At 38.2% G+C, this 25,737-nt stretch overlaps 2 protein-coding genes across 3 annotated transcripts in view; one reads left to right on the top strand and one right to left on the bottom strand.

Annotated features, from left to right (window-relative positions):
• Positions 1 to 1,538: 1,538 nt before the first annotated feature.
• syn2b (synapsin IIb) overlaps positions 1,539 to 25,737 on the bottom strand; it is a 58,848-nt gene continuing 34,649 nt past the window's right edge. Inside the window, exons 4-13 of the mRNA XM_026307531.1 lie at positions 23,006 to 23,162; positions 22,593 to 22,682; positions 12,777 to 12,839; positions 11,481 to 11,623; positions 11,111 to 11,185; positions 9,755 to 9,857; positions 6,997 to 7,173; positions 6,605 to 6,671; positions 3,626 to 4,394; positions 1,539 to 3,224 (exon numbers count right to left, since the gene is read on the bottom strand). Of these exons, the coding sequence (XP_026163316.1) occupies positions 3,071 to 3,224; positions 3,626 to 4,394; positions 6,605 to 6,671; positions 6,997 to 7,173; positions 9,755 to 9,857; positions 11,111 to 11,185; positions 11,481 to 11,623; positions 12,777 to 12,839; positions 22,593 to 22,682; positions 23,006 to 23,162 (1,798 nt within the window). The 3' untranslated portion in view covers positions 1,539 to 3,070. The remainder of the gene's footprint in view (positions 3,225 to 3,625; positions 4,395 to 6,604; positions 6,672 to 6,996; positions 7,174 to 9,754; positions 9,858 to 11,110; positions 11,186 to 11,480; positions 11,624 to 12,776; positions 12,840 to 22,592; positions 22,683 to 23,005; positions 23,163 to 25,737) is intronic.
• On the top strand, positions 13,114 to 20,679 carry LOC113130713 (metalloproteinase inhibitor 4). Of its 2 annotated transcripts, none has more exons than XM_026307532.2 (6): positions 13,114 to 13,219; positions 13,388 to 13,695; positions 19,065 to 19,162; positions 19,426 to 19,540; positions 19,913 to 20,037; positions 20,393 to 20,679. In XM_026307532.2, the coding sequence occupies exons 2-6, from the start codon at positions 13,557 to 13,559 to the stop codon at positions 20,588 to 20,590; spliced, it is 675 nt and encodes a 224-aa protein (XP_026163317.1). In that variant the 5' UTR covers positions 13,114 to 13,219; positions 13,388 to 13,556; the 3' UTR covers positions 20,591 to 20,679. The 2 variants fall into 2 exon arrangements, with proteins under 2 accessions (XP_026163317.1, XP_026163318.1); XM_026307533.1 differs by having other exon boundaries at positions 13,192 to 13,274.

The raw sequence follows: 25,737 nt of genomic DNA, 5'->3' as shown, positions 1-25,737 counted from the left end.
TTCTCACCCCATAGCGGCAGGCAAGTCAAAAGAAAGTTTCCACATTTGACTCAATACAGCATTATATAACACTGTGGTCAAATAAAAGATCAGATGATGTCATTAGGAGCACAGTTCATGTTTTTCAACAAGGTTTTAAACCTGGTTTGTGTATTAAAACCACAGTGAAAAATTGTGCTGAATAAGCCTTAATTTTGTTTGCAGAGTTTTCGTTATATAGCTTAAACTCACAAGTTCACCTCTGGGGGCTTTATAATCTGCACAGCACATAGGCTTAGAACTTAGACCTTTGGTTTGGATCTGGAAAAACATAAAAAATTGTAGGAAAAAGGAAAAAGAATGTCCTAAGAGCTGGTACAAAACATTCCTCCTACCACAAAGAACTGAAGAATATATGTCTGGTAATGGTAATGTGTGGAAACTATTTCTGCTGACTGTCATTGGTGACCCAGTTGCAAAAATCATGCAAGTGTAAAACTATCTAGTGTAAATATATTGATGGTGTATAGGTCATTGTATAAATACAACTGAAGAAAATACAAACATTAACTGAGCTACACATTTTGGTGTCAAAAAAACGTGGAGAGAGAAATTTTCTATAATATTAAATGCCTGACAAAAAACCTTACACCTGGTAGAGCTGGAAATATTGGTCTTGTGTTTCATATCACTGACCAGTACTGAGCTCTGGTGAAATTCTAAAATGTATGTAAGTGCTTAAATATAACCATGCAATAGGGACTCCTATAGTACACCACTGAACCAATGTTATTATGTTGGGAAAGAATAATTTTTTAAAAACTGTCATAATTGAAGTGGCAGAGGTGAAAATAATCAGTCCTAAAAACACTGGATTCTAAATTTCATGTAATTCAACTCAATCAAGCATTTTGTATTAAACTTTAAACTTGGGCAAAATAATAATAATTTTATTATTTTCACAAATGAAACAAAGTTTGTCCTGAGCTACAGAAGATATTCGACACAACAGGCGGCTGTGGCTGTGGGTCATCTACTAATTACAAGGTTTATGGTTTCATCCCCAGCTCCTCCTGTCCACATGTCAAAGTGTCCTTGGGTAAGGCACTGATACTGTTCAGGCAAGCAGCTTGCATGGTAGCTTCCACCATCTGTATGTAAGCTCGTGCCTGAATGATTGAGATTCAGGATTTAAAAAATTAGGCTATACAAATGCAGAGATTTACCATTTACAGCCCTCATCACAGGCTGAGTAGTACCTCTAATGACGAGTGTGTGAAATCACAGCACTGTCCCGTTGTCCCTTGAAACCTCTGTCTCAAACAAAATGCGTTATGGTCAGCATGAATCTCAGTGAATCCGTGGAATGATGGAACCACATCTTTATTAATTTTTATCTGTACAGGGAAAAAAAAAACATCAGTCACCAGATCATGCAAAGCAGTACTGTGTAACAAATAAAAACACACTACAAAACAAACAATATATAGTGTACCATTAATATGAAGCTTCAAAAAATAAATAAATCAGTTTATATTACAAAAAATAAACTCCTGAGATGACACATACATACATACAAATACAATATGTTATAATTTACTTGCAACATAGTACTGAAGATGGATAGGCAGACAGGCTGATATGCAGTTCTTAAGTGTTTCAGATTTTTTTACTTTGACACACTTGAAATGCAGCAATTCAACCGAAAATGACCAATCCTGGTACTGGGTTCAATCCAGGTTATCTTAATATTAACCAACACTTTTTTATACGATATTCATCTGAAATCTGGTTTTCTGACTGCCCTAAAAAGCAACCTGGAAAGTCACCAATGAAAGGAACCTTAAAGGGAATGGAAGAATATGGTATTTAACACATACACAGGTCCTGTATGTATAATTATATTTATATTTATAATAGGATGACAGCGCTCAACAGTCATGTCGAGGTGTTATTGCACTACTGTCTCAATGTCTTTTTATGATTATAATCAACAGATTACAATACAGTTGATAGATCTACACAGAGGTGAAACAAGAAACCACCAGTAATAGCGACATACATGAGTTGCCATGTGAAATGCATTCATTTGCTTTTTAGGTTTGATTTAATTCAAACTGTTCAAGAAAATGAATGAACTTTAAGTTGTAACTGACCCAGGTCTGCACAGCTAACAAACGTAGCTGTGAACTGAAAACATGTTCACAATAAGGCTACAACATCTAGAGAGAGAGAGTCAACAGAGGGCAAATCTCAACACTGATAGAGCTCCCTTGTGCTCCAAAAGTCACACCAAACCACTTGAAGGAGCCATGCATAACAATTGAACACAGATGAAAATACACATATTACCAACTCCCTCACATGACAATGAAATTCAAGGTTTGGACACAAAAGGGGGTGGCGGCGGCAATGATGAGCCCAGTAATCAGTAGCCAAAGACCAGAGACAGCACGGCTGAATTTACACAGGAACAATTCTTGCTTTTCTTTTATTCACATACTTTTACTTATTGACCAAAATATTGACTGTGAGAGAAACCGTCAAATGTTAAATATCTTATTTTTTTAATGTGTATTAATGCAGTGAAAGAGTTATGTCACTGACAAAAGCTAATTGAAAAGTTCTACTAGAACCTTTTTTTCTATGATTGGCTTCCCTCCCTGTATAGTTATCTTTCTGTTTATATACTCTATAGATACTGTATGTACATTCAGTTTTTACTCTTGAATATTATTCTTCTCATATACTTCAGAAAGTGCTCTCTAAGTGTTCTCTGGGAAAAATAAAGATTTTGTTATCATATTTTATACTATTATATATATATATATATATATATATATCAATGACGTAACTCCTTCAGTTGAGTTTCTCTGGTACAGGATCATTCACTGAACATCTTACCGAGCAGGCCTCATTGTTACTTGCACAGAGAAGCTGAAAGTGGAGGAGGAGGAGGACCGGGACAGAGGGAATACAGTACCTTTAACACACAAAATTTAATCTCAGACTGGTTCACATTTAATGTCAATCAAGTCATTACTGGCCAAAAATAAAAGGAGGGCCAGTATAAAGTATGGTTTGGCTCTGTCTAGTCAGAGAAAAGGCTGGCGAAGGACTTTCGCAGGTTGCGAATGGTCTCGGCCTTTGCCTCGTCTTGGCCGTCACCTCCAGAGCTTGAGACCCCACGGAAGAAGGAGGAGTCGCTGAAGGCGTTAAAGGCATTGGTCAGGGACTGAGACTTACTGGGAAGAGGAAGGAGATGAAAAAAAGAGGGAGTCGAACAAGGGATTGAGAAGAAGAAAGAGTGATGGGAAGAAAGGAATAAAGGAAGGGAAAAGAGGTGTATGTGCATATTAATAGTGAGTAAGTGAGGAGAAAGAACAGTGAAATGTGTAAAAAGGGCAGAATGCCACATACGCATTGCTTTTACAACAATGACTGAGAAACAAAATAATTTCAGCCGGTTACACATTACAAGTAACTTTAAAGAATTATCTTAATAATTTAAATGCTTAAGTGAACAGTGATGAATAGTTGTGTTGTTTCATGAAAATGTGAAATTAAACTTCAACAAATTTCTACAGCAACTTTGTGTGTAGCCCATGGAAATGCATGTCTTTGCTTTATCAACAGTGGTTCTTACTTCAGCAGAGGATGGGTCTTTTGCTGGGATGCTGGCTGTTCATCCACTGGGGCCTGGGTCTCAGAGGGTGCCTCAGATGCTTCAGCTGTGACAGGCTCAGGGTTTGGAGAAGGAGAGGCTGGTATGGGCTGGGGCTGAGCCTTAGCTGGAGGTTGGACATTGGGTGGGGACTGAACCTGTGCTGGGGCAGCGGCTGAGGAAGTATCTGATACCAAGGCTTGGGCAGCGGGCTGGGGTTTGGGTGAAGCTCTGGGTGGTGGTGAGGTTTGTGGCTTTGGTTGAAGCTGGGGTTTTGAATTCCTGCGTACAGGTGGGATGGGCTTTGCGGGTGGTGTGGGTTTTGGAGGCAATTCTTTTGGTTTTCCAGGAGCTGGGGATGGGGAGGCCTGAGGCTGGGACTTGGGCTGCTCTGTGGTGGGAGCTGAGGCTGAGGGAGTGCCTGGGGCTGGCGCTGAGGCTGGTGAGGAGCCTGTCGCTGCTGCAGATTTAGCTGGGGATGACGGTGAAGCTATGACTTGGGCAGGGGTGGAAGAAGGATCTGGGGCTGACTTTGTGACGGATGGGGCTCTTGTCATCGGGGGAGGCCTCTGTACTGGAGGTTTTGTGACTGAGGCAGCCTTCTGGACTGGGCTTGGCTTCTGAGCTTGAGCTGGTTTCTGAGCTGGACTTGGACCAGATTTTTGGGCCTGGCTGGGCTTTGGTACTGGTTCAGATGCTCTCTTAGCTGACGCTGATGACGGGTCCACACTCTGTGATTTCACTGGTGCACCTGAAAGATTGAAATAAGATGGTTATATTAGATTATATTCTCATACCTACATAACACATAAGGACAAGCAAGAGAAAAGTGAAACAGCAAAAGAAGTAAAGAAAATACATAAATAAGCATCATCATTAATTAATTATTTAGAATCTATTGTTTTAGTGCAATAGGTAGAAAACCAGGCATCTGTAACAGTTTCTATAGACCAAAGCCGAACACAATTCAGATAATGAGCTTGAGTGTAGACATGCCCATTCACCTCTGACATTCATTAAAAAAAACCTGTCATGAACAGAGAGCAGCAAAACGGGATCTGAATGTTCAGAGTGTAATGACCAGCAGGGGGCGGCAGATCAGTAGTTTACAGAGCGTCCAGGCTGCTTTTATACAAATTGACTCATGTGACTCATTGGATGTCCTGTGGTGATAAAATGACACAATGAGAAGAAATGAAAGAGCACAAGATGAGAATGAAAGAACGTAAACAAAAACTCAGTGACACAAACACTTAAAGCAAACTATCAAGCAGCACAAAATAAAGTGATTATACATGTCACTCTCTATGAGTGACTAGGCAAGGATGAGCTTCCAGTGGCTGATAATTCACTTTCCTGGATGCAGGGTTAGGGTTGGCATCAGGATATGTACTGTAAAGCCGCTTTTGAAAAGGTTTCTTTGTTTACTATTTGCCTATACATTTAGTTAAATGAATTTAATTGCATTACATACATGATCACATGACATGCCCATTGCAAAACATTCATGAAAGGTCATCGCAGACATTCACAGAGTCGTGGCTGTCAGGCAGCTAAATGGCATCTGAAGCTTACATTTTAGTTTGTCATAAAGCATCCCAATAGGTGCCTGCGACTCACGATGCATAAAAATCAAAGAAAACACCATTTGTACAAACACGATTTGTACTATAAAGGGTGTCACAATAAGAATTTGCTTAGATACAAACACTGAATAACATATTATTTTATTTCCCTCATCTCAGTTTTGTTATTACATTTTATTTATTTGTGTCTACTAGGACTTCGTTTTAAGTGGGTGACGGCTTTATCTGAGGAGGCAGTTATAAACCATGCAAGTCAAGAAACCTAAATCTTTGACCTCTGGTTGTGCTTAACGAAACCTGTTTACAATCAGGACTTAAGTGGAAAAACGAATGTTTTTTTTTTCTGTTCAGTTGATATGTGAAGATTAAATAATAGTAATTCAGTGGTCTGGATCCAAACAAATGGGGAATGATTAGGCAGGGAAAGAAAAATATGCTTCTTTTCTTTAAACCTTTTCATTAAACATGTAATCAGGTATTAAATCTCAGAACAATGAGAGTTCATTTTACAACCAAAGACAACACCAAGCAATGAGCCACAAAACATTCAGATTCTGAAAAATTGTTGCCCGAGAGATGGAAATCAGTTTGTTTATGGATAAGATTTAAATAAGAAATCAAAGGCTAAACATTAATCACAGAAACCAAACTTGACAGTTTACCAAAACCTAATTTGCACAATGATCACAAGCATAAATATTCAGAAATGAGCTTTCTTTTCCTTTAAGAATGCATAAAACAAACTGAAAATTAATCTACAAATAAGCTCAAGTTTGTCACCATCCAACCATTTTTGACACTGTTAAATTATCTTCAAAAGGCATTGTTAATGAAACTGTAGCTTGCAAATCCTAATACAATAGACATATGTTAATGTGTGGAACGTTCAAAGATATAATTAATCACCATTAACACATTACACACCACATGGTGAACGGGCATTTGCCACATCCATGCACAATAAGAAAACATAATGAACAAACATGCAACATATACGGGTAAAACCTGTGCAACTCTACAAATCCAGTTTTTGTTTACCACATTTTATGCTACATCACCACAGCTTAGTAGGCACATTTAGTTTTAACACATCAGCCCTTAGCATACACTAACACACAAGCTACAACTGTAATCAAATTCAATAATCAAATTCGATATGGAGTATCAAAATGAAGGACAGTAAATTATGGCACTTTGTTCATACAAGTCTTTTAGTTAATTAACATTTAAAACCTTCTCAGTATTTAGTTTGACAGAGAAGGTGTTAATAAGATATCTAAGAGGACACTGTTCCACGACTGACAAAGAGTTTTTTTTTTTTTCTAGACATGCTTTGGCGCTACAGGAGCAGAATGCACAACAGTGTTCAGACAACCTTGAGGTTGAGGACGCTGGCCTGAAGTCCTGTTTGGATCTGCCACTCCTTCCCTAGGGGCAGCACTCTGGGAGAGAGTGAGGGGGTGGGAGAAAAGCAAGAAAAACAAAAAGAGAGAAGAGTGGAAAAGAAGGACAATCGTGGGTAAGCAGGCTCTGATCAAGTACCAGTAGTGAACTGTGAAGGACTACAACTAAATTTTCTTCCAGGCATTAACAACTTAAAACTTAACTGAATAACATCAGCCTTTATTTTATACAGTGGGAGAAATGAAGCAAATAAAGTATGAATGTGTCCGTGTTCATATTTAATTGACATGGTCCATTACAAATATACAAGCTATGACTGTTAATGCACACAAATGCTGAAAAAACATTTCATACAGCTTCTACCTGTTGAGGCTGAGCAGTAGTTGGCTTCTGGCCTTGAGGGGAGCGAGCAGGGGAACGGGACACACTGGAGGACCTGGCAGACAGTGCTTGGTTCATCTTAGTGATCACCACCTCTGAGATTAGCTGGCGGTCCTCTGCCTGGTGATCACCAATCAGCTGCATAGATGAGCCCACAACCTGGACAAAGAAGACACAGACAATGCAGAAAATGTGTGTCTTTTTTATTAAAAAGGTTACATGTGAAATGTTGGTAATCCAGACTGGATAATAAAGTCAGGGCAGACAAACAAAATGGTGGTTAATATTGCAGGTGTTTGTATTTATTTGTATTTTATGATTTTTTTTAGCCAGGATGATGCCTTTTGGTGCAGGTTTAGATTAATGATTTTATGGATACTGTCGGTGTTATCACAGAGTATCTGGTGAGATATTAATAACATTTAAACATCACAATTTTTTCTGCCATATAGCATTATGGTATCATTTGCAATTTTAGGACTGCATTGCAAATGTGTTTGTCCCCTTTAATACACACTTACACTGACATACATAAAATGCATAAACTATAGGAATCATCTTGTTCAGTAACCCATAATAAACATAGCAATAGCAGTAAACATCCATGAAAATAGACATGGACTCAATTCTAATGCATTATTATATCGACAAAGCCTATTTTAGCAAGGATGACTCATATTTTTCAACAACATTCCCACTTCAGTTTCTAATCTACCTTCCATTAAATTATTGAATATTTCATTCTAACAGCCAAGCTACTTCAGAGCTTAAGTGTGACGATTAGAAATATTCCTTGGAAACAGCAGTGATTGGATGTTGGTGATTCCTGTATGATCTCCCCCTTCAGCCAGGATCTCTCACTGGGATTTGCAATCATAATTAAATTTTCCAAACGTCATCATGCATCAATTCGCTACTCCTTTTGCTATTTGAGCTTCACACCCTCGCCTATAGACACCTGATCACCACAGCTGTTTGCCTGACATGTTTACTCTACAGAAACCTATTATTCTAACTCTCTGCTGTCACTTCATCTATATTACCTGAGCTGTTGAGTCTGCTAGCAGTTATGTGTGCATTTGAAATTTAAATTTGAATCCCTGCATCAGCACCATTGGTCTGATGTGCCTGCTTTGACTGCCAGCTCATAACCAACCGTAACCTTGTTTATTGACTTTCATACATGTAGTATCACTGCCTGCATTTTGCTCCGACTTCTCATTGCCACCTACTAAAAAACTGAGCCAATTGACCTTCCTTTCTAAATGGATGAGGGGGCTGAGTTGACCTACACCGGTGAGTGGCTCTGTGCTTACTGCCAAAATAAATCCAGTGAACAGCAAAAAGAGAAGCAGCTCTCTATAGCACTCTAGCTTGTGTCCTACACATCCTGGCTTGTCAAGTTGCTCTCTGAGCTGGCAGAAATCTCAGCAGCTCACTCCTGTGGCCACATTAGGTCCTTCTATATCCTGATTTTTCCAGTTCTTATCTATTGTCTTCCAGTTCCTGCGCAGTTTCTTCTTGAGTCCACTTTGGATGACTGTCTACCTGTCCTTTTGTCAGCCATAACCCTGCGTATGTCCTCACAGTCTCTGCAGTCTTGTCCCCTGGTACCTCATAGAAGAATCCCTGTAAGCATTATTTGTAAGCTTGTCATATTGGGGGTTTACTTCAATTTGTGGCCCCTGGTTGCAAGTGTATTTCCATGGGTCACTGGGGTTCATTCTCTTGTCGTCCCACTGCCCAACACTGCTGAGAATCAACCATGATCCACCTTTAATTCAAGTACAGAGTGCATTTTTATTTGTCAGTTTCTTTCTTCTTTCTTTGATCAACTCTCCTAATCCTGATGCTGTCTCACTGTCTAAGCCTGTATCTAAACTTGTTTCTTTAAGTGACCCTGAACCCGCCTCTTTATTTAAGCCTAAACCTGTTACATCATTTGAGCCCGTCTTTCTACCCCTGTATAGGCCTCTACCTCTGTGTGCACCCAAATCTGTCTGAATCTGAACCTCAGTCTTTGTCTGAGTCTGAGCCTGTCTCACCAAAACCTGCTTCTGTTTCCCAGCCTGTGTTTATTCCACGGTTTTCTGTTCCTCATTCTAAGCCTTTCATGTCATTTGCTTAAATCTCCACAGTGTCCTCCCACCTGAACTCTCACTTCTTCACTCCCCATGAACTCCTCAAACAATAGTAGGCAATGAGCAAAAAAAAAAGCTGTGTCAAAAAAAGTGACATTTACTCAACCTTAAGGTTATATGCTGGGTTAGTATTTTTATATACTGTATATTTATGTTAAGTCAATCTCATACAGAACAGTGAACCATACAGAACAGCCATACATAGAAATATCACCAACTGAGTTATTAGACCTATAATGTGTATTTAGGTTACGGTCAATAAGTTTATTCCCAGTCTGACTATCTAAAGCCCTAGAAATGCAAATTAGGCCAAAGAGGCTAAATTTAATTCTCAAAGACCTTATTAGTACTCTTATGAAACTTAGCTCCCACGGGCTGAAACATGACAAAAGGTTTCAAATAAGATGCAAGAGTCAGTAAATATAGAGGTGCCATGGTAATTTAGTATGGCAACTTACAATAAGAGCTAATGTTTAATTGTTTTAGTTATTTGATTTAGTGCCTTGTCAGTCATTTGGCTGATTTACAGATGTCTTTCAAATTTACTGCTGTATGTCTCTTCTTCATTTCCTTCTTTCCCTTCTACATGTTTTTCTCACCTCAGTAATGTAGTCATTAGAATCCTTGCCACAGATGACTTTGACAGCACAGATATCCAGACCTCCAAAGATCTCTGAGCAGGTATCAACCCAGACCTTAAACCTGTCACAAAGAGAAGCATACATGACAATTCAACGTGATTAGCTCTAATAAAAGTTAGTCCACAGAAACCTAAAGAAAAAGCAGGGTGCTATGCAGAATAAATTTCTCGTGACAAGGTTGGCACTGGCAATTAGCCTGGAGGACTATTTTAAAAAACAATTTGATTTTGCCTTGGAAATAAAAACATAACTTTTCCCCTTTACATTAATATGCTTAGCTTGGCAAAGAAAATTTTGTTCTTGCACACTCTACAGTATTGTCAGTGATACTGACTTCTGTATCACTTCAGCACACTGTGCTAATGCAAATGTTGCTCCTTGGGGCATTTAATCTGTTACAGAACCTCTCTAGCCCATAAAGGTGCTGTTGCCGTCTTTCTTTGCCACACCAGTTTTTGTACGGAGCCCCCGTGACTTGCTGTCTGGTAAGTTGACCACAATGAAACAGATCTATACTGACCTAGAGGAAAACATACCTGTAAGACAGCAGATATACTTTTCTCTATAGTGTCAGAACTAACTACCAGATAATTTTGACTCACACTTGGAAGTCTCTGTACTGTATTCTTACCAGCTCTACTAGGAACTGTTACATTGCAGATAATGTTTTTTGGTAAAGGTAATCTAAACATTGAGAAAAAGAAAATACCTCCTCATTTTATGGGAGCTTATGGTGGAAGTGGAAGTGAATATTTTTGTATAAGGTCATAAACTTCAGGTTAGTGTTTACACATCAGGTTTTGACCCTTTTTAAAAATATTTCTTTACATATATGTTGCTACAGCAACAGCAACAGCTACATTACACACAATCATACTGCATCGTTTGACTTGTGACATTAATGATGCCTCAGTGTGCCTTGGCAGTGAAGTGCATGCATTATTGATGTCAGTAATTATAACCGTGCATCCCCTGCTGTGACTGGTCAAAATACACACTTTAAAAACGGGCTACAATATGAACTGCAGATAACAGCAGAGATGTTCAATAAAATTTCCACAAACCAAACTCAACCAACCTAATTTTCTCTTATTTCATGTCTACAAAGACAAAAAGGTAAAAATTCATCATCAGTCTGTTCTAAATTTAAATATCAACTCATTTTCAAACATCTGTGTGTTTACCCTTTTGAAATGCTTTCAGCTGATTCAATCTGGTGTGTGAATACGTTGTGATTAACTGTGACAAAATACAAGAGTGACATGTGTGACAACAGGGCAGCCAGAACATCACAAATGTGAAAGCGGGGCTCACTTGTCAGTCATGGCTACTTGTTCCAACATGGCAGATCCAGTGTTGCTCTTCCAATTACCAGAGATGGAAGTTCGCCTGGAAAAGATCAGGAAATTGTGCATTAAATCATTACAGACACCCTTCACTATAAACACAAGCAACTAAAGGCAGACTAAAATAAACAACCTCATTGCCGGAGTGTGGTTTCAACATTAACTTGACGTCAATAGCCTGCAGGGTAGAAGCCTGGTTAATATCTAGATAAATAGGCCAGGTAGCAGGACACAGGTTTACACACAACAAAAAGCACTGAGGACAAAAAAGCATGTGAAACTGCAGACCTTACACTTCACGTTGCTAAGCTGTGTTGTTATAAGGAGTACAAACTTACATGTATGCTTTGTAGTCAGAGCCAATTTTCTGGACCCTGATGTCGTACTTGGCATCTATAAATGGCTCTGTAGTGCAGTAAGTCTGAGTAATGGCCACCACACTTGCAATGTCCTGGAAGTCACTCACATTGTCCACTTTGACCTACAGAGGAATAATGCAGGTAGAAACAGTGTGTTTGTTTTTTTTGCCAAGATTTGGACGAGAAGATCGATATGTTTCTCAGGGAAAGAGAGACATATCGATCTTTTCATCTCACTTTGCAGTAGCCACATCCACAGGGTGATATGATGCACTTTCATCAAAAAACACAGTGGAAACTGTTCTACTAGGGTTCTCACTCTGTGTTTATAATAGATTGCTGTCCCTTCACGAAACAATTCCTTTGGGAGGGAAGCAACAGCAGCAGCGAAACACATAAAAAAAAGGTGGGATTTGTATATAAACACTCCATTTCTAGCACAATATAGGAGTGTAATAGATTAGATGGCGTGATAAAAAAAAAAGGCAGAGACCATTTAGACTCTAGAAAGGGCAATAACACAGCACCAGATTGAGCAATTCAGGGGAGTGATGTGTGGTGGATCAATGACAAGTGGTGGAAAGAGGATAAACACTTCAGTCTGATTTCATCCATAAAATGACAACACAGCTGTAAATCAATAACTGGACAATAAGTAGAAAAGGAGGACTGAGAGCGAACATAAAGTGATATGTTACAGCAAGGATGGTTAAGAAACAACAGGAAAACAGAAGATGGAGATAATATTCTGCTTAACTAAAGCACATTCTTGTTGGGCAGAGAACGTCCTTAACTCGAGGGGTTGTACTAAACAAACTGGTTGTTTGCTGTTTTTTATTTGATTGTTGTTATTATTGTTATTTATAGCTTTTTTTTCTTAGTGGGGATGTTTAACAGTTAACAAGCGGCAGTGGAGAGTTGGAGTTAGGAAAAACATTACACGGAACAAACAATGTGGTGCCAGACGTGGTGGTGCATAATGAAACCAATCAATTATATTTAGGCACACAGAGGGATTTGAAACCACTTCCAAACAGCTATTTGTCAAACAAGGCTAATGGGTGGGGTCCACGCCAACACACAGCTACAATTTTCTCTCCACTTACATGAATTGTTCTTCACTTTAAACAAGGCAAAAAGTTTCAAACATATATTATGAATTGCTTGAAGAAGTCATATAGTTTTATGATCCGATATACGATTGGACCTACATCATCCTTGTATATCTGACAGATAGGAAAATGAAAATGAAAGGAGCACAGGAATCAGCATTACCTTTCCCATTCCAGAGTGGGCATGTCCAATCTTCACCACTACTGGGAAGCTTGGTGTTGTAATCTAAAAAGGAAGAGCATCACAAAGGATCAGTAATGGTGAACAATACAGAACGACGACTGTGATTCATTTACACTTCTGTATGACTATGAGATATTGCACTGATGATCTCACAACCTACAAGTGAAAACATGCACTACAACACCAATCATGAGTTAATGAAAAAAAAAAACGCATTCTGTAAAACTTCATCATTTACCACAACAGTTCTGAGAAAGTGATTACATGGGTGACGATGTAGGGCATCAAAAGAGGGAAGAGGAAGAGGCAAAGTTTTTTCTGCGTTTGAGTAGGCTGTCCCTAAAATTGTTGAGTACATAAGAGGCTCCCTGTGTACAACCCTCTCAGCATTCAAGACCAGAGTGTGAGGGGATCCAACTATTGTAAGTTTCTCTGGGTGTTGTTGACAGAGAGGGAGAGAGAGAGAAAGACGAGTGGGTGAGAGCAGTGGCAGCAGCAGTAGCAACAATCCTCCCTTCACCTTAAACTTAGTCACTGCAGTTTGAATTCAGAGCTGTACTTTAAACTTATGAAAACTTTTCTGTCCGCAGCTACCTTTCAGCTCAGCAGAGTCCATCTTACCACATCAACTCCACTATCTTATCCGCCCTCCCTTTCTGACTGCTGGCCTGATTTGCTTCCCGGGCATCTTAACGGATTCCGAAAAGGTTGTAGAGCAATCATCGAGTGGTGGAGTGATCAGAGGCAGCCAGAGATACCATGGCTATGTCCCAGGAGCGGAGTCTGTGTCTGGGGCTCTGGGTGCTCCTTTTGCTGGGTGCAGGCATGGAGGAAGTTGTAGAGGGATGTAGCTGTTACCCAGCACACCCACAGGAGCTTTTCTGCAATGCTGAGATCGGTAAGTTACTGACTGAAGATCAATTTAATTCCTCAGCAGCTTAGATAAAAGTTAAAAATGCTAAAAGAAGAGCTAATAGTAGAGAACTCATTTTTATTTCTTTATAAAGAGTGCATTTGTCACTACTGTGACAGTGTCTGAGTCTTTCATGGCTTTTGATTGAAAAATATGTTTATTATTTTGGCATTTTCCAGTTATATTGATAGAAAGGGTCAATTGTATGCAGAGAAATTCCACAGAATTTTTTTGTCTTCTTTAGTCTTTAGTCTTAAAAAAGAGAAACACATGCACACTCTTAGTACTTTCTCAGGCTTGTCATTCATCTTAGTTACCAAGGTTAATATAATGTCGGTTGTTGTATCATTATATGAAAACAGAGCAGCCTGCTATCTCTTTTTTGCAGTGACATACTTGATTCTTCCTGCTTGCAATCATATAAAAAAAAAAACTTAAAAAAAAAAAAAAACAGTCAGTGCTGTGTGGCCCCGGCCTACTTTCTGTCTGTCTCTAGCTAACACCCCCCATCATCTAGTCCTTTCTTGTCTATGCACAGGCCAAAACCAACACTTTGCTTTGACTTGAAGTACTTGGCTCCAGACTGTGGAAAGCTGGAGTATGTGCAAAGGTTACACTCCAGCAGAGGAGAACAAGAGAATAAAAGGAGGGAAAGAAATTGGATTTACTTTGTTGGTTTCTTTTAGTTTAGTTTTCTAATTGGTCTGCGTCTCCCTTTACGCTTAGTGAAGCTTGGAAACTTTAAAGTGCTTTGTAAATGTCTCTCAAAAAATAGTATGAAATGGAAGCTGAGACCTGTTTTCAAAACCTCCACAATACAAAATTAGATCTGGGTTACTGGAACACAGTGAGAGTATTTGGGGCAATCTTTTTAGGACAGAAGTTTCACATATGAAGCGTTTCCTCTGTTCATGACATAGGGGTCCTGGCCTTCTTCATGTTAAGATTAATGTGCATGGGCACCTACCTAAGAGTGGAACCAGAGGTGTGCCCTGTCAGCCTTCTTACCATCCTTAATGATTGGACTAATTCCTCAGTCCCACACTCCAATCAGCAACAGCAATCTTACCATCATTTGCTTCATAAGTGCAGCTAAGCTGTCAGATAGTGTGGCTGTGTTAATGTCAGCAGAACATCACTGTCTCTTTTGATTCTGGCTGCACTTACAAGTGGTTACTCATAACCATGTGTTATGCTGCCGTGTTCACTCGCTAGTGATTATTTTGAATACAGTGTTAGTTGTCACCCTCATACACATACACTTTAGATATTTAATGTTAATATAAATAATTTATTTAGTCACATCAGGCATAGTGTAGTTTTCATTGTCTTTTTGTTTGGTGATGTGAGTGCGGAGCTGTTAAGTCAGGTATGTTTTTGCCTTTTAGGTTAGAGAAGTACAGGCATGGAGCAACTCTGTTGGTTGAGTCCTCTTTTGTCTATTTTTTTTTTTTTTTTTTGCTTTGAGTAGCATCTGTTGGCAGTTTTGTTTTCCTGTGTCGCTCGCCTCCGTGGTTTTTCTTTCTTGTTATCATTGCCAAAAGCTTCCTAAATGTTCCCTCATCACAACAAATGGGTCTGCTAAAACGCTCCATCTGGTTGTTTATGCTGCTTCCCTTTACTCTAGTGAGCTGGGTTGTAATACAGGTTGATAACAAGACACAAAAGCAAATCAAGGTGAATGTTTTTCCCATTTAATATTTAACAATGTTAAAAAATTAAACCATGTGTTTTACAACCAGGTTCCTTACAAAGTAATGCAGCTCATTAGCAAAAATGTTGCATTAATTTCTGTCTGTTTGAAGCACTCACAAACAGTGTCCAATTGATTGTCAACCTTTTAGATTTCTACACATGTTAAAGCCAGAGGACTGTAGAACAATACTAAGACCCTCTAATTCTATTCTTTGCAAATTACCTATAATTTCGTGCGCAAAATCTAATATCATTATTGTAAACTGCATATAGTCCATATGAGAACAAAACAGCTGACAGAGGAGGGGACCTTAGGTTGTTTTCTAATTGGGTCCCATTTCCTCAGGGTCTGCTTGGAGGATTTAATGTGTTTAGTGTTAAATGTACTAATTTGGATTTTTTTTTTTTTTTTTTTAAAGTCAGTGGTCCCTTTCAGGTAGGATACAACTTTCTTGACCAATTAATAACAAATAAGGAAAATCCCACACTTATACTAAGGAGGCCTAGTGAAGCATTCCATTTGGTGGCTTTTGTGGTTACACTGTTCTGGTTGTTTTCTAAGCATAGATGGTGGTGGCCTTTAGTTGACCTGACAGTGTTGTCAGAGTCGATGGCTGCTTTGAATAAAGTTGTACATCTGAGTAATATCCCATCTGGGCAAACCTTGGATGAATTCCTAGCCACATTTGTGGTTTTAAGATTGTGTGAATGTGTATGTGTGTGTGTGTGCGTGTGTGTGTGTGTGTGTGTTGGAAGGATGCCAAGCCATGCCAACACAGCCTACTCCATCTCTCTCTTTCTTTCCCTTGCTCTCTCCACTTCATTTCCATGTCTATAGGCTTGGTCTAATGGTCTGCATACTAACAATATCAGTGTGAAAGCCCACTGACAGTCCAGCTTTGTGAGCATGACAAGGGTGCCGATTCATCTGGGAGGGGAAAGTTACTTACTACATTAGTTCTCATGGTACAAGTTTGCAATATTTCTCTTTGGTTATGTAGCTGTGAGGCAGATGCACAGCCACTTTCACCCTGCTGGTGAGCCCGTCCTTATTCGTGTTCATAACACAGCTGCAGCAACTGAATTGAGTGGGTAACCTAGCCTGTGTAGTTCAAAGACATCTAAGTGGGGTGGGCGGGTAAACATTTCAGAGAATGTGGGCCAAGAGAATTGTTTTAGAAAGAGACAACAAAATGGTTTATCAGTTCAGTTTTAACATGCTATCTCTCCAATAAATGTGAATAACAATATGTCTAGAAGGTCCAACACAGATTTTTCAGTCTTATTGGCAATGGGCTGACAGTTTCTCAATAAAAGATAAAAACCACTGATCTGTTATAATGAATAACAACTGGACTATTCTTTGCAAATTGGCTTTAGATTTAATTTTCCATAGCATGTTCCTCTGTGCCAAAAGAATGCATAGCTCAAAGAGCTGGAATGAAAAATGAGGGCAATAATATGATAGTAATCACTGGTGAAGAGCAGCATTTGCATTGAACATGACAGTCTTATTCAGCTATATGATAATGGAAGCTGAGGGAGTGAGTGTATTGATATTTCAGTGTTCAATAGTGGATGTGGGCTCACCCTATAAATCACAGTGATGGAAGACACATTGAGAATACCTATCTAAAAATCCTGATTGCAAAATATCAAAACAATAGTTTTGAGAAATATTGATTTTCTTGTCAGGTATTTAATGAGAAAATCGATACCAATGTCATGTTCGTATGCTAAACATGAGACAGCCGATTGATTTAGCTTAGTGCAAATGCTGGAGGTGTGGGGACAGCCCTGCTCTGAATAAAGATACAAACAACCAATGACCAGCTCACTAATTAACACACTTTCAGTCATTATGCTAAACTAAGTCAGATTTTAGTCATTTTTTTAGGCCACAGCTCCATGTGTATAGGTGAGTTTATAGGGAGGTGTGACCTTGTAAGGTCAGACACTGAAAAGTGTATGAGGTCATTATAGAGCATATACTTCTATCATTTTCATTTTTTAAAGTTTCACACTCTGTAAGCCAGGAAGAAGTTTTCATATATTCTACCTAGTCCTGTTTTTGGCCCACTTCATTTTTAATAACATCAGGATTGCTATTCCACTTGGATCACCTTTTCTGCCTCACCTTCTCCTTGAATGCAGGTCTAATGTTTTCAGATGCATTCTCACACTCTATTTGAGCCTTAGGTTATGAATTATTCAGTATAAGAATTCTGAAGTTTATCAGAGTTAAATAAAACAGAGCTTTTTCTCTAAAGTGATGGTCCCTGACCAACTGGACCAGTTGACTTGAGGAGGACAAAGCACTAACTTTCTGACTGTTTCTTTCTCTGCCTTTCTATCTTCTTGCATATTCAGCAGACAAAATTCTTTTTCTCCTGACCCAATTTGACAGAACACACTGAGCTCCTTCTCCTCTGACTAGCACAGAAAATCACGGTGTAGTTATGTGATGAACGAGAAGCAAAAACAAGGGGGTGGTTTGCTTAGCTGTGCGAGAGGGTGAGTAGATTAGGAGGGAGGGGTGCTGGGTCACACACTCTTCTTTTCTCTAATACTGTTGCTTTTTTGTTTCCTGCATTTACCGAGATCACTTACAATACTTCTACTACTTTTTGTTTCTCTCTTCTCTCTGTCTTTCTTAATGTCACTCTGGCAAATTGTCAAGACACTGTTTTCGCTCTTTCACTGACACAATGTAGAATGAAAAAAAAAAAGACAGCAATGTTAAACTATTCCTGAATATATAAAATTCTGTAATCCTTGAGTACATATATGTACATTATTACAATTTGAACTGTTCCCATAGTGAAAATCCCCTACATGACAGCTGTCACTTCTTTGCAGATTATTAATGTGGCTGTCTCACTGTAAGACTTTAGAATCCAGTATAGCAGAGGGACTTGGTCTGAGAAAAAGCTATATAATAGTAATCTTAATTATGTTTGACTGCAGTGATATTGGTTTAAAAGAAATGTCTGACGTTAAAATTAATTTGTCAGTTAATGTGATGAGTTACACAAAGAGCATATTTCACGGGTTTGTGGAAACACAAAAGGAGTTCTGTAGTAATGACATCTTTAATAATAATGTTTGATCTTGGCCGCTGGTTGTGGTCTGGTTGTATAAAATCTGCAACATTTTAATTCTAACTATTATTTTCTCTCTAACAATGTGAAATAACTTATGTTTTGGCTTGAGTAAGTGTGCATGTCGTGTGTGTGATGTAACATATAGTGCATCCATGAATATGTTTGTGTGTGTGGAGTCAGTTAATGGGAATGTGCAAGCAGAACTACTTGTTATTCCATGTGGGTTTTGATTTTCCTCCCAGAGGGAGACATCCTGTATCTCTACTGAGAGGGACTGTCTGTCTATCTGTCTATCTATCTATCTCTCTGTACATCTATCTATCTCTCTCTTTCTCTCTCTATCTATCTATTTACCTATCTTCCTAAGAACTGAAGAGATGGATGGAAAATAAGCTCCTAACTGACTGAACATAAACATGCATAATTCAGGATGTTTTGCATTGTCTCTGGCATGTAAATCACATTCTTACCTTGCCTCTTGCAATTACTTGGCATTTCAATTAATCTTAATCCTCCCTTCTTTTTTTTTTTTTTTTTCTTTCTGTTTCCCGACAGTGATAAGGGCAAAGATCTCTGGAGAGAAGATTGTGTCGCCTAGCAACAGCTCCTCACCTTACATGAAGATGATCCAATATGAAATCAAAATGATCAAGGTGAGCTCTCTGGACAGCAGTAATAGCTGCAGGCTTGCTGTTTTTACAGCTTAAACTGCTGTGTGTAGTAAAATGATCCATATATGTGCAAACATTCGTCTGATGATGTTACAGTAATAATGAATACTGACTGATAAACAGCTTTTGATAAGATTGTCGACTAAACATCCAAAATAAATATGTTGCATTTACAGCCAGCCATTAAAAACCTGTATAGTGTATTTGTGGAAAATATAAAACTCCTCAAATGTCTTTGTTTCCAGATGTTCAAAGGTTTTGATAAGGCCAAGGATATCCAGTATGTGTACACTCCAGTCTTTTCCTCACTGTGTGGCGTTAAGCTGGATTCCAACAACAAAGCTGGGTATCTGCTCTCAGGTACACTTATGTGGTTGTGGTTGTCTGTTGGTTACGTGTGTTTTATGTGTCCAATAAAAGGTGGGCTACATACAGTAATGTCAAACTGGTACATTAGTGCACATGATATAGCAGCAGCAAGAATTTTTTTTGTTCATTTAAATAAATCGTTTGACATTTTAGGATTTTTTTAATTCATTTTTCTTGCAGAGATACTGATGTCAATATGTGAATATGATTCTACAGCTTACCTGTGTTTAGCTCAGCCTAGTATAACAGTACTGTTATAAAACTGCCTCTTAGCAACTTGAATCACCTCAAACACTAATGTAACTAGACTTTTTGAATATAAGAACACATTTCCTATACTGTTTTTTCGTTGACACTAAACAGGGAGCATGTGGAATGATGGGAGGATTTCTATTGGTCTATGTGACCTTGTGGAGTCCTGGGATAACTTATCGCTGTCACAGAAGAAGAATCTCAACTACAGATACCAGATGGGCTGTGAATGCAGAGTAAGAATGAGTCACTCTTCTTATACATATTTATCTTTGACTATGCTCATCTGTCCGTCTGAGAAATGCCTACAGTACATGGGCTTTGGCTCACAAAGCGTAGCAACTGAGCTGTTAAAGCAAAAAGGTCACTCTTCTCATCTGCATCTGTGACTCTCGCTCAATCTCAGAGCTTCTTTTCCAAACATTTTTGTATGTAAGATTTTCATGTGTCACAGAGACACCAATCCAGATTTCTTCAAACTTTGACCCCAGCATAGCTCTTTAGTTTGTCTTCAGGGAGGCCAGCTGCAGGAATAAATGATGAGATGCATGAATGAGTGACAGCATAAATCAAATATGCTTCTCTCCTCAGATCAACACCTGTTACACAGTGCCATGTGCGTCTACAGGAGAAAACGAATGCTTATGGACTGACTGGCTGCTGGATAACAGCCTCAATGGGGAGCAGGCTCGGCAGTACGCCTGCATCCGCCGCTCTGACACAGTCTGTAGCTGGTACCGGGGAGGACCTGCACCTGAGAAAGACTTCCTGGACATGAGTGACCCTTGACCTATAAGTCTGCCATTCATTTGACTCCATTTGACTCCTGCACTGCCCTGAGAAAAAAAAAAATCCTCCTTTGGCTTAAGTAGCTCAAATCCAGAATGCGAGGTAGTAACTGATTTCTTTGAATAATTGGCTGATTTTTACATTTGATGGAGCTTAACCCATTGCAGAGATAACAGAGTTCAGGTGGTTGCTGCAGAAATGCTTAGAAAATTTTAGAAACTGCAAGCACTTTCAGCAACTCCCTGAGTCATTTTCTCGCTCTCACACACTTTCCACTCCACTTGCTGTTTTCCACTGAATAAGAATAGCACCAACCCAATCCACTGCAAATTACTTAGACCAGAGTAAATCTTCTTTTCAGCATTTCTGATGGCATCATGGCAAACACATGACCTCACAAATCCTGTAGACCTTAAATTTGTTTATGCATATAAGAATTTTGGGTAAACATTCAGTGAAATAAGTATTAAAAAGAAATACTGTAAAAAATATAGGGGGGAAAAAATAGAAAAAATATCAACTTGTGCCACAACGCTGTTTTGCAAAGCATACCTTCACAAATGATTGAACAACTGTTCCATTCAAATGAAAATGCTCTGTATATATACATATAAAACAAGGCAACACCAGATGTTTTCCACAGTAATTATATTTTCACAAATTCTGATATTAGAATTATATATGGTCATAATTCTTGACTAAATCTAAATCATAACAGATTAAGCTCTTAAATTTCTGAGATTGTATATATTGTACTTCAGTGAAATTAACATCTTAAATGCTAACCAGATTTTGTCTTACAGCATAAAGGTTTTTACCTTCTAGTTTTGTGTGCTTAGTTTTCTTGGTTGAAATCTACTAATACTATTTCCTGTGCCAAAAATCTAATCCAGCGCTTTAACAAGAGCTACCTGTAGAAGCCAAGCCAACTTTTCCTTAGAGGAATTGACGTAACAGGACAAGGTTCAATTCATTTTCTTAACCCCTAAAAACACAAAGTGGACTCTCTTCAGTGTATAAGAAAACAGTAAAAAACGTAACCACAAAAAGAAAAACAATTATTCATAAATGAGCTATAATTCATGATTAAAGGGTTGCTTTTGTAGGCATCATTTCATATAATGACTTAAGATTAATTGAAAGACTATGAATTGACCCCTGTCTTGTTACTGGATTAATTCACTGAAGTCATACAGATCTTTCTGCATTAGCCAACAAGTCAAGATCTTATTAAGATTAAATTCTACAACAAAATTGCTTTATTTCACCTGCACAATGCACTGTTTTTATGATATATTTTCAAATATGTTATAATGTTTTTATTTTAAGTTCTCATTTCCCACAATTGACATAGTGATAATGCATCACAACTGTATGGCTTTAGTGAAGCGCTATCAAACTGTTTAATGTTTGTTTTATATCGAAAGAGCTGTTTTGGTTTGTATTTATGTCTCAGTTTCTGTCTAAATCGAGTTTTCTATTTCTATGTACCAAAAAACATTGTATATAAAATGTCTCAGTGGAATATTGTGTCAGTGACATTTTCTTCTTCACAGTACTTCACAATAAAAGCTTGAAGGTAACATAAACATTAAAAAACATGGATGTTTCACAGCTTATAAAAGGTTTTTGCTGTTACAGAATCTAACAAGCTCACACACCACAGACTAAATTAGAATATTTCTCATTTTATGTATCTCTTACATGGATTTAACATATAGGCCTTTGAGAAATTAAAACATTTAAGTACCACAGTACACACATTGCATTTACCAAATGTGCTAGAAAATGTGCTAGAAATATGGTAGTTTTCTTCTGCCTTTAGAAAACATCTCACTGCTCACAGTTAAATAGTTGTAGTAAATAATAGTCGTAAAAATATACTAATAAATCTCAAAATCATCAAGCCTAACCCAATTTGTCAATTGTGGAGTAGCTGATATTTTGGAGTTTATTGAAACATACAATGTGGGAAAAAACAAACAAACAAACAAAATCTTACCATATCTTTGTAGTTGGGGTAGAAAGTCTGATCAATGAGAGGGAACTTATCTGAGCCCAGCCTCTTCTGGCTGTTGATCAGCTGGGAAAACTGCGGAAACAAGAAGAATAGAGACAATAAAGATACAGTGAAAATGTAAACATGGTTGTAAACAACGAATGTGATCTCTCATATAATAACATATAACATATAATAATCTACAATATGAATAGGCCTATACCATCAGTAATAATTGTTATAGTATTTTTATTGTAAATCTGTGATTGAACACAAAATGTTCACACGAAAATGACAAAGAAATTTCAAAACTGTCTGGATTAAAGCTACATTTACCACTGGCCACCTTTCTGCAGTCTGAATAAAACACAGTGTAGGTTGTTGCAGGTGTGAATTAGATGGCTAAAGTTACTTACAGCCCAAGGTTTGTCACAAAGGTTGTAGATGGAGTCCAGAGAGTTGACTGAGGGGACACCTGCATACTGCAAACCGATGATCAAGTTCCTGAAGTCCTCGTTCTGGGCCATGCTAAAGGCATGCTGACGCACCAAGACGAAGTCAGGCTTGAATGACCTGGTATGAGAAAATAAAGAAAAAAGAAATTAAAGAAAAAGATATTTCACGAACTGTTCTCTACACAGTCTGGGTCATATCAGAAAAAAAAAATCCAAACAATTTTCTGTGACTGTGAATCCAGCCTATATCACTCTATGGTTTTATTTCATCAAAACAGACATTTGTGAGTGGTATTCACTTACCTGCATTTTCACAAGTGAAAGAATAGCATTAACCAGGTTATAGTGCAGATTAAAAACCCGCAGAGACAAAAGTGAATGGGGGTACATTTGTCTTTTCACCGGATATGCTGTGGGTTTGAAAGAATAGTTACATAAGCATTGTTGACCATGTAAAGCTAAAATCTCTTTTCTAATAAAAGAATAGAATATACCATAAAACAAAACAAGAATAGTTTCGATTATAAATGTTTGGAACAGTTTCTCTGACCCACTTTCTGCCAGTGTTTCAACTCACCACCATAAACAGACAAACACCCTAACAGTGGATAAAGTTTTGTTTTAGCAAACATTGCGTTAGTAGGTTTGTTCTTCTGAAACCACACTGTTAAGCAACAGATGAGTTATGCTTCAGTCGGATCTTTGCCTTGAATGATGTCTTACATTTTTTACTTGATCTTACTGTCACGCTATTTTGTGCACACATTTTTTGTGTTCAAACAGTCAGCTAGTTGACAGAAACCTGGGTATCTGGGAGAGCTATAATAAAAGTGAGCAAGGGATTTTGAGCAACATGACTGATGGCCCTTCATGCTTTAATGACAATAAGCAGTAAATTGGGGACGGCTCACTGAGGATGGTGGTAAACATCTGTAATTGATTCTGGAGAACTCGTTTCCAAAGCATTTCACTGTTGGTCATAAAAAATTTATATAAATGTCAAAATGTCAGAAGAACATTAAAAAATACTGAAGGGGTAAAGCCCTTTCCACAGTAGCAGAGACCTGGCATTTGATTCCTGGCAGCAGTATCTTTCATCTTATTGTTTAATTTGGGTTTATATTTAAAGTACCCTACTGTATATTTTCAGCTGCTTGAGGGTTTAGTGAGATGCAAAACAAACTCACACACAAACCACAAATACTTGATTGTGACAAATTGTACTAAATCAGCCTCCAGTGCAAAGCTAGCCTTTACTGACTAATAAATGTGACAATCAAGCAGAACACTCACTGCTAATGTGACATGGAGCCTGAAATATTCCCAAATTAACCCAATACAAAATCATAAGGTCACTAATGTCACCAAAACAAGCACATTAGCTTCAGATACTAACACATCCAGAAAGAAAGAACACTATGAAATTTGAATCCTGAGGCTGCTTATCATGCTCTCAGCCACAAAAAAAAAAAAAAAAAAAAATCAAACTGTTTTTGTTTTTCTTTGTCCCACTGTGTCTGTTAAAAAGAATGCTGCCTCTTCAGTCCAACGGACGCCTTGCTTTGGACTCGTGGTATGAAAAAGCTTTGTTAGGTGGCTGACTGTATTTTGACAGCAATGAGCAGAGAAGCGTGAATAACAACAGAAGGTCTTTAGGTGTCATAGAGGGTTAGTATAGCTGAGAGACACCATGTCCTGTCCCATTTTCACTTGATTTATCAGACAAAGTGTAAATTCTTAGTTAATGCATGTTTATCTACTTTTAGTAACAACAGATTGCAGGATCTGTTCAAGTAATTGATGGCCCTGATATTATTCAGTATCAGACCAAAACCCTAGCTGGAGGAAGACTGGATAAGGACGACTCTAAGAAAATGGAAAACAAATGGCAGGCAATTATCAGTTCCAAGTTTTGGGTAGGTTTATCACAGTGTTGTAGGATTTTTATCATTTTGTACAGAACTTTAAAAAAATTTTTCCTTTAAAAATGTGTGTGTCTCTGTAGCTCTGAAGGTAACACTGAAAACCACAGCTGTGGAAGTCAGAGGGGCAATTTGTGACCAATGGGTTAAAGGCAAAAACAAAACAATATTTCAGTATGTTTGAGCTAAATGAAAGGATGACTGATAATTTTTTTTTCTTTTGTCTCTGAATGTATGTATGAGAGAAAGGGAATGTGATGAAGGGCAGGGAGAGAGAAAGAGAAAGGGGAGAGTTGTTAGAAAAGAGACAGAAAGAGAGAAAAATCTGGCACAGTGAGACCGCCACCAGCTCTTCATGCACTAAGAATACTAATCAGGCACTTCAGGAAACTAAAAAAGATGCAGCAATTAATGTCAGTGTAATCTCTTCTAGAAGTCGAGCGATATGGGTTTTTCTAAAGCAGTTGCCGATATTGATTTTTAGAAATCAGGGCGGCTGAATGCCGATATATGATACTGTTTTTGTGGCCAATATGTTGGTCTGATTTTCTTTTACCAGATTTCAGTACCCATCCCTACCTTGTAAGCTACAGCTATTGAAAGAAGTCTGAAGAAGTTATTCACATTTTCTATCTATACTATAATTAAATATGTAGGGCTTTGAAAAAATATTAATTTGTTTTCTCCTATGATATTAGCAGAATGGCAATTTGATTTGACACAAGGGGCAAGCATATTATTTGCCTTAATATGCTCAGCCTTTGGCCAATG

Source organism: Mastacembelus armatus, chromosome 5 (assembly GCF_900324485.2).
Source record: "Mastacembelus armatus chromosome 5, fMasArm1.2, whole genome shotgun sequence".
Classification (NCBI taxonomy): Eukaryota; Metazoa; Chordata; class Actinopteri; order Synbranchiformes; family Mastacembelidae; genus Mastacembelus; species Mastacembelus armatus.
The sequence above is the reverse complement of the archived record's forward strand: the minus strand, read 5'-3'. Positions and strand labels throughout refer to the sequence as shown.

What these genes read in the sequence shown, in the direction of transcription:
- LOC113130713 (XM_026307532.2), top strand. Translation starts at nt 13,557, where the DNA reads ATGGCTATGTCCCAGGAGCGGAGTCTGTGTCTGGGGCTCTGGGTGCTC. An exon ending in TTTCTGCAATGCTGAGATCG is followed by an intron (nt 13,696 to 19,064) that starts GTAAGTTACTGA and finishes GTTTCCCGACAG; the next exon opens with TGATAAGGGCAAAGATCTCT. An exon ending in ATGAAATCAAAATGATCAAG is followed by an intron (nt 19,163 to 19,425) that starts GTGAGCTCTCTG and finishes CTTTGTTTCCAG; the next exon opens with ATGTTCAAAGGTTTTGATAA.